Source organism: Tachypleus tridentatus, chromosome 1, assembly GCF_004210375.1.
Source record: "Tachypleus tridentatus isolate NWPU-2018 chromosome 1, ASM421037v1, whole genome shotgun sequence".
NCBI classification, from domain to species: Eukaryota; Metazoa; Arthropoda; class Merostomata; order Xiphosura; family Limulidae; genus Tachypleus; species Tachypleus tridentatus.
In genome coordinates, this window is record NC_134825.1 from 62,259,257 (window position 1) to 62,268,035 (window position 8,779).

At 31.7% G+C, this 8,779-nt stretch overlaps 1 protein-coding gene across 1 annotated transcript; it reads left to right on the plus strand.

Annotated features, from left to right (window-relative positions):
• The first annotated feature begins 1,810 nt into the window (after positions 1 to 1,810).
• Positions 1,811 to 8,342, plus strand: LOC143250055 (uncharacterized). The gene is made up of 6 exons (XM_076500678.1): positions 1,811 to 2,009; positions 2,559 to 2,620; positions 3,937 to 3,984; positions 6,223 to 6,258; positions 7,197 to 7,253; positions 8,188 to 8,342. Exons 1-6 carry the CDS (start codon positions 1,859 to 1,861, stop codon positions 8,203 to 8,205), a joined length of 372 nt encoding a protein of 123 aa, XP_076356793.1. The 5' UTR covers positions 1,811 to 1,858; the 3' UTR covers positions 8,206 to 8,342.
• Positions 8,343 to 8,779: the final 437 nt, after the last annotated feature.

An 8,779-nucleotide genomic window follows, 5' to 3' on the forward strand; every position in this document is an offset into this window, starting at 1 on the left:
CGCGTTTACGAAACCCAATTTTAAATCTCAGCAATAAGCATAACGGTGAGGCACTGAGGAAGAGGGTTCAGAAGAAATATTAAATCATATCATATAATTATTCTCCTTGGTTCTTATGTTTTGAATAATAATGTTCAACATTTAATGGTGCACAATTTGAATCCTCAAAACTTTCTGTATTTTGTCATAGCACACTTCGCCATTGAGCTTTCTTGAACGAAATTATAATTGCGAGCACGACCAAAAAAACACATTAAACATACATATAACTTAGCAAAACGTTTTGTGGGAGATAAACATAGCTTTTTATATCTCATATTTAAGTTAATTTTTTACAAAATGGTCGGCACGTCATGTTAAACCGTACATAAAGAACACATTTTCAAGTGAAGATAATTTTGTGATTATAAATAATATGGTGATAATGGTATTTACAATTAACTTTAAGATCTATTTTGGATTATGTTTTTTTTTTCTTGATGATTACCACATCACCTTCATGCTTACTGTTATGGTTTTCCATTACCTTTCTGAAACCTTCCTTTCATGTTTTTGGTCACGAAATGGTTACTTCTTTGTGCACTTTTACTAATGCAATGGTCTTCTATTTCTAGAATTTAAAAATATACCACATTTTTAATATAATATCTTCACAACAAAATAATGCTTTCACATCAAATATTCAGCTAATTCATTTATCAGTTATTCTACAATCTTCATCAAATTATTTATTATAATTTAGAGACTCAATTAAAATGTTATCACGAATATGCTCGGATATACCTTAGTTTATGAAGTTTCCTTAATGTTATACATACCTTTTACATCAGTTTCTGAGCTGCGTTACTCGGGTGAGCGAATTAACAATGATTGCTTACATCTAATCGTATTTTATTATATTTTACTGTAGGTTGATGCGATTTTGCAGTTTATTTTGTTTTATTTTTGTTGTTTTCAATGCAGTCTTACACAATAAGCTATCAGTTCTGTGTCTGTCTCTGAATATAAAAACTCGAATTTTAGAAGCATAAGCCTTCAAGCTTCCGGCTGAACCAGGTGAAGACAAGGGAAGCAATACTTGGATCCGGGATTTGCAGTACATTATGTTAACAAGTAAGACATCTCTGGCCGTGTTGAGTGTCAGCTTTCAACCGAAGTCGCTTAAAAGGCTTGTTTATCAGTAAATAATTTCCACTTTAGAATAACTTATACACAACTATTATATCGGAAATGAAATGTTTGACCTCTGCCATCCAGCGTACGAATACATTCGTTTTTATTGTTTCACAATACTTATACTAACGAATTTTTCTTGGTTTATGATATTGGCATTGACTAGTTATGAACCAGAGAGAACACTTTATTCGGCATCAAAGTATCTACGTGTACAGCATGAAAAATATAATGAAAAAGCATCCACATAAAATTGTATAATAAAATACAGGAAATATTCGTAAAATAAACCATTTCAGTAGCTACTTATTTTGTTATGGATACAAATGTCGAAGCATTTAGAAAACCACAAGAAAAGATGAAATAACAGATATCTGCATCGTGAGACCACGCCTACTACACCATCTGTCTAAGCAGTCTTCTGTCAGCCAAGATAATTAAACAACTTATACATTACTCATTTATTAAATATATTTTGTATGCAAATTCCAACTTCGTTCTCTAAACCGGCAAATACACAATTTTACCAGCTGTTTAAACACTGAAGCAATGATGCAAACATAAGTCGTCCAATAAGGGTGCAGAGTGTAGGGAATGCAGATCAAACTGGTTCAAAGGTTTTCCTACATATATACAGCCCTCACAGTGTGGTACAACATCAAACAGAAGTGTTCATCTCTTAACAATGAAGATCACACTTATTGTCCTGGTCTTGACCTTCGCTGTTATTGGTAGCGGTCACAGACCTAAAATTTCAAGACCATCACGTTCGAGTCAAAATGGTCCAACACCAAGAGTAATGATGATAATGCGTTCTATCCGAAATGTCATCTGTGGTGAGTCTGTGTTTTTTTATAAGAATCTCGATATAATCTCTTGAAGGAGATTGAATTTTGTTTAAATTAAATCGAATATGTTAATATCAAACACATGTCTATATTCACATAAAGCTTTCTTTATATCATATTGTTTTGAACTACCAAACACTGTTCCTCTTTCACTAATAACACTTAATTTCCCAGGAAAATCATTGAATTGTTTTTATGAAAATCTTTGTAATGGCTTATCGGTGTCTTCTTCATCGCGGTGGATCTAGCCTGAGTCAATGAACTTACTGCCAATCCACTGCAAGTCACTTTGTCAATGATAAATTTTAAGCCTAAATATACTACTGTGCAATTATGTACGAAAGGTGAACATGTAACATCGATATCGGATGTCTCAGAAGTATTGAACGGTCTAGCGCATGGATCAAAATGGCAGTCTTCTGAGATATTAATATGATAATATGAGAGCCAATAACATACCATTATAACTGGACATAGTCCAATGATTGTTTTAATAATATGCAAAGATAACTGATAGAAGTAAATCTCTTTTTGCAGCCGCTTCAGACTGTGTTGATGACGACCTGAAACACCAGATCATAGGCTGTCTCCCTGAAGAAGTAAGTTTTGCAGCATCAACACTAACTTTCTATACTCGGTGGTGAATGGTCTTAACATTCCAGTATAAATTTTGAGAGTATTGGCTGGACGACAGTGGTACACAGCACAAAAATAATTTGTATTCTTTTTCATAAGGAAATAAGTAAAGACTTTTTTGTTTTCGTCGTTGTTTTAAAATACAGTAAAAGTGTGGCATACAGATATTGTGTGAGTGTTGGAAATATATTAAGTTGAAAGAGGTTTAGGATAAGGGGTGTTGGGTGATTTTAAACTGGAGTATTTATTATTTGTTTGCAGATAAAGGAGAATATAGTCAGTAATTATAAGTTTAAATAGCAGGATAAGGAAATGATTCCATTGAATTAAAGGTGGAAGCCGTCCATTGCTGAGAAATATGTCATGGTTTAGAGTTAAATTTCTCACTCGTGTAGTTGCGCATGAGATTCATATAAAACCCAAGCAGTATAGTTACAGTGTCTAAAAGATCGTGCTAGGTGTCGCCACTAATGGATTTAATTGGAATATATTGAACGTCAATGTAATAAATGTATTAATGGATATATTTAAAAACAAAAAGAGGTTATATATTTCATCAGTAAACTGTAGATCCATGGTCCATGATAAATGAGTTAGCACACAAAACGTGCAATGAATATCAAATAAGATACTCGAAATCAATCAATTTTGAATAGTTTCAAAAGAATTTTCAATGTTTAACATACTGAACTAATTGTTTAATCAACAGGATTACTTCCACCTACTGTAAAACTAAAATTAAGGTAAATGCACACAACTTTTTTTTTATTTTAACAAAAAGATAAATATAATTGTGAATGTTTCTTTTATTAGATAGATGGACGACTAATGCAATTGTCATTATAAATCTGTATTTGTGTCGAATTCACTCGATTACTATACTGGCTTTTTAAATACAAAAAAATTGTTTTATTGTTCGAATTAAAATGTGAAGTTTTTTTCACAAAAATCTCAAATATTGTCTGTAATGTAGTATGTAGCCTTTAAATATGTGCAAAAATATAAATAAATTTATAAAAATATGCAGATTTACTTGAGGAATAATGCAATGTGTACTTGATTTGTAATTACAAGTGTTTCACAAAATTAACAGTTCACAGTATTTAGATTATTTTGTTTTACGAAATATGTCGTCCGGAGAGTGGCTTATCAAAGCCTTTGTAAAAGTGTTATAAACAAAGGCAATGTAAGAAGTAAGTTTAGTGATAAAAGGACATTGTCATGAATAGATAGGACATATTTACGTTGATTTATTTTACGTTTTTTTTTTACTATATAGCTGACACATCTAGGAGATCAGTCCACGTGCGGTCAGAGGCCTGAAATAGTAAGTATAATTCCATTTCAACTTTACAATTACACAATGTATTTAACTTGTTCTTCCTTTTTCACTGTGTTTTTATCCTCCTTATTTCCAGCCTCTCCTTTTTCTTATTTCATTGTTTTGTTCTTTTTATCCAAATCTGTTCGCATGATGTTATTGAGCAGCTGTATTCTCTGCACTATTTTCGTTACTACTAGAACTGTGTGTGCCTACTTATGTCATTCGCACTCTCTTCTCTCGCCGTTTACTACTATATGATCGAGGCAGGGCCGCCATATATTAGGAAGTTAACTTTTTGTATTATATATACATATATTCAGTTAAAATATATTCTGTGTGTTACTGTTGGGATAAGGATTCTTTTAAAGTAGACGTCTCTGATTAGATGAAATAGAAACAGCACTCAATTAACTACTTTAAAAAATAATATATATATTAGGAACTAGTTAAACGTGCGTAGAACAAATTCTTTACACTATAGATGATCAGAGGCATATTATAGACACTCTACAGTTCTCTACTTCTTCTCAAGGTCCGGCACGGCCAGGTGGTTAAGCTCCTCCACCCTTAATTTGAGGGTCGCGGGTTCGAATCCCAGTCACACCAAACATACTCGCTATTTAAACCGTGGGGGGAGTTCACATGTCGTGCTTTTTCTCTCTTCCTGTCACCCAACTGAGCACAGTTCAGTTACTTTTCATCGAGTTACCACGATTATTCTTTACTTCCAAAATTGTCTGCTCCTTCTTTCGTAATGTGGCAGTCTTTCAGTAATTGTCTAATTTCTGTCGACAGGCAGGTTAAATTACTTTAGAAGTCTCTTTGACAAAATACACTATTCGTTTTATCTCTTTCAACATCGTTAATATCGCTCTGATATATATCAACAGTTAGGCCTTGTCTGTCCAAATGTATCTTCTACATTATTTTATTTAGCGTAACGGCCGAACATGGCCAGGTGGTTGAGATACTCAACACGTAGTCCAAAAAGCTTGCCATTTCAGCCGTAGGGGTGTTGTAATGTGTCAGTGATTACCACTATTCGCTGGTAAAATAGTAGCCCAAGAATTGGTGATGGCTATTTGTCTTCCCTCTAGTCTTACACTGCCAAATTAGTGACGGCTAGCGCAGATAGCCCTGGTGTAGCTTTGTGTGAAATTCGAAACATACCAAACATGGCTTCTCCACTTCTCTGTCTGCTCTTTACTCGTCTAACACGATGTATATATTTATAACTAAATCGTCAGCTCGTCTTCGAATATACAACGCCAAAATCAGTGGTTTGGTTCCCCTTGGGGACACAATGTATAGCCCCATTGCTATAAAAAAACTCATACATTTGGATTCAAGCATTTCATCTTTAAAACAAATAGAATGAAGGTGTGTCAAAATAAAAATATATTCCACAGTTTTCAGATACTGTTAATTTATTATTTATAATGTTATTTATATTTGATGTATTGTTAGCAAAAGTAGACCCTCACATGAATGAGGAAATACGGTTTTATTCTTTTCTCAAGAATAAGCGTTCACTTTTAAGACATTGTAGCTGAATTGTAGAGTATATTAAATTTATAGAAGGATAATTATGTATGCTTTGAATAGAGATAAGTTTTGTAAATATGTATAGGTATTATGTTTGTGATAAATTGAAAATAAATGACAGATGATTATGGTGTCTATTCGTTAAGAGATCATTAGCAAGTTGTCGTTACATCTATATAAAAATACAAATGAAAGTGCACAGATCGTTTGATTCTGATATTTACAATGTCTCACGATTTAGAGTTAAAGGAAACGCTATCTGGTAACGTAGTTGATATAAGAATTTGAATATTTATGAATTTATAATTTTTTTATAGGTTATATTTATTTTATTCACTTGACAAGCAACAACTAAGAGTACGGTACACCAAACTAACAGATAAAGTAGTAACAGCTATTTGGTCTTTATTTTAAGAATGTGAATAAACATTGATTTGCATATACATGTTTTGAAAAAGTTATTCCTCCATATTTTTTACCTATTTCACCTATGCTCTTTGAGCATTTTTGTAATTTATAGAAGATATTAAACAGATACTAAAATCAAATTCTCCAAAGCAAGAATTTCTTATGAGATCTATCTAAAGAACTTGTTTAGAGGAAAGCTATGAATGAAAAGATACACTTTACACGAAGTAAGTTTTATTCTATCAAGAACAAACTGTTTTTTGTTTTGTTTTTTCTCCTTTTTTACAGACCAGAGATAGTGCAGAAGCTGTGATAGAAGCTGTGGTAAGTAGATATTTTTCTTGATTTACTTATAATATTTCTCATAGATAATATTCTATTAATGATTTTATCAGGATAACTAAATATTTCCAGGTTCGTAAGATGAAGAATAAATTTATCCTAACGAATCACGTTTATTGAGGTTGGAAAAGCGTTAAAAAAGTTAAATCCCTTTCAAAAATACTTTATAAAATAATGGTTAAAAAATTTGCCTCTTAAATTTATTTTTCTCATACATGACATTTTCAAAGTCTACTACTACCAGATCTTATTTCTGAATGTCAATGTGCTGTAACCCATTTTAAATAAAGCTATTTGTTAAATTATTCATTGTTAATTGATGGGTACATTATTTTATGACATCCGTGTACAAGTTAAAAGAAATAATTTTTGTTACTTTCTGACATTAACGCTAACATCTAATTTTTGGCTATTTTTATAAATTATATAAAATTTGCTTTTAAAAGTATAAATGTTTAAAACATAATGTCTTAATATTAAAAATCGAAAATTGATACACGTCTCGATGTTACAATGTTATAATGTTTTGTCTTCCTTCTAAGCAGTATTCTGATATTTGTAAAAAAAACAGTTGACTTTGAATGGCATAAAAAATTAAATATCATTTTATCATGGATTCCGTTTGAACTATTTATAAAACTTATTTGATTACTTATTAGATACTGGGAGAACATCAACAAATGTCTTTAAGACTATGAGAAACAAATATATATTTGAATAGCCTAAATCAGACAGTTATTTTCATAAAAGATCATTTCTAGTTTATATTAACTTTAATAACTAGTACTTTCAATCATCTCGTGTTGTTTTGTTTGAAATATATTCCTTATGTAGATGTTTATGAAAACCTAAATAGTTTGTATGCAATAAAAATCTCGCTCATGAATGTCTCGTTATTAATGTTCTGTTTCTCCTTCTAGAATGAATCGTGCATTGGAACGCTTATCAATTTGAAAATGATCCTGTGTTCTCAACCGGTAAGTTCAATCTAATTCTGTTGAAGGCATTAGATGAAATTGTGCAAAATGTTTAATTTATAATTGTTGAGGATTTAAGTTATCATGCACCTTTTACTTATAAATTTCATTATTAGATGAAGTTATTCATATAATTGGTAGATATTTTGATAAAACGAAAATATATTGGATTTGATGACTTAAATGTTTTAAACTTAATAATCAAATTACGCATTAACCACGAGTATAACTGGTGAGACTACATTAAGTTTAGTAACTTACAGCGCTTATAATGGGGTTCGATTCACCGCTATGGATACAACAGATAGTCCAATGTAGCATTTCTCTAGAAACAAACAATGTTATAATAAAATAATCTAAACAGAAAAGTAAAAACTATCACTTGCGGTATTTAACATGTTCTTATTTTAGAATATCATCTGTTTTCTTAAGGATTATGAAAGATGTTTAACACTGAAAATAACCCATCAGTTAAAATGTAGAAAATCGTGTGTTTCGTTTGTGTTTTTCTTATATCAATGCCACATCGGACTGTCTGCTGAGTCCACCGAGGAGAATCGAACCCTTGATTTTAGCGTTGTAAATCCGGAGACATACCGCTGTACTAGCCGGGACGCGTGTTTCCATTATACAGTGTTTTAAGTTGACTCGAGAAAAATTATTTATAAAACTCAAACCAAAGTTTAATATTTTTATTGAAACTATATTGTATAAGATAAATTGTTTATCGTATTTAGTTTTGAATAACAAGGTCAAGGACTTTATTTTATATTTTTAACCTCTCACCTACTGACTGATTCGTCTAACGAAATAAAAAATTCTATTTCGTTGTTTTACTTTTTCAAAGTTTATCGTGGTGTTTGACAAATGTTATTTATGATTACATTATTGTTTTTATTGTCACTTTTTAAGTCAGGAATTTCATTTATTTCAGAATCGCAGTCAACAGTAAAAAGTCTCAATTTCTTGAAAGACGAATCGGACGTGAAGACCAAATTTGTTCGCACACTTGTCCTATATTAATTACTAACACTTTATACAGAATATGGAAAATTATTAAAAAATATGAATAAAATATTTTTCACTTGCTTTCTGTGTTGTCAGACAGTTTATAAAATTGATTATATTATAGCAGTTCTTCAGCGTTAATTTAAACCTTTAAGTAAATTGTTGTCACAAGATATAGAACCGATGATCACTTCTCAGCGAACTTCTGGACCATGTAAACCACTTTTTTCCCCCGAATTATTAAGAATATTTACAGTTAATGCTTGTTTGTTTTGCATTTCGCTCAAAGCTACACGAAAGCTGTCTGCATTAGCCGTCTCTAATTCAGCAAAGTGTAAGACCACAGGGATGGCAGTTAGTTATCACCATCCATCGCTAACTGTCGGGCTATTCTTTTACCAACGAAGAGTGAGACTAACCGTCACATTATAACGCCCCCACGGATGAAAGTACAAGCTTGTTTGGTGCGACGGGGCTTCGAACCCGCGACCCTCTGATTACGAGTCGAACGCCTTAAC

Bases quoted from the DNA above. Each gene is read 5' to 3' on its own strand.
- LOC143250055 (XM_076500678.1), top strand. From the start codon at position 1,859: ATGAAGATCACACTTATTGTCCTGGTCTTGACCTTCGCTGTTATTGGT. The intron at 3,985-6,222 runs GTAAGTATAATT...CCTTTTTTACAG, and splicing joins GCGGTCAGAGGCCTGAAATA to ACCAGAGATAGTGCAGAAGC. The intron at 6,259-7,196 runs GTAAGTAGATAT...TTCTCCTTCTAG, and splicing joins AAGCTGTGATAGAAGCTGTG to AATGAATCGTGCATTGGAAC.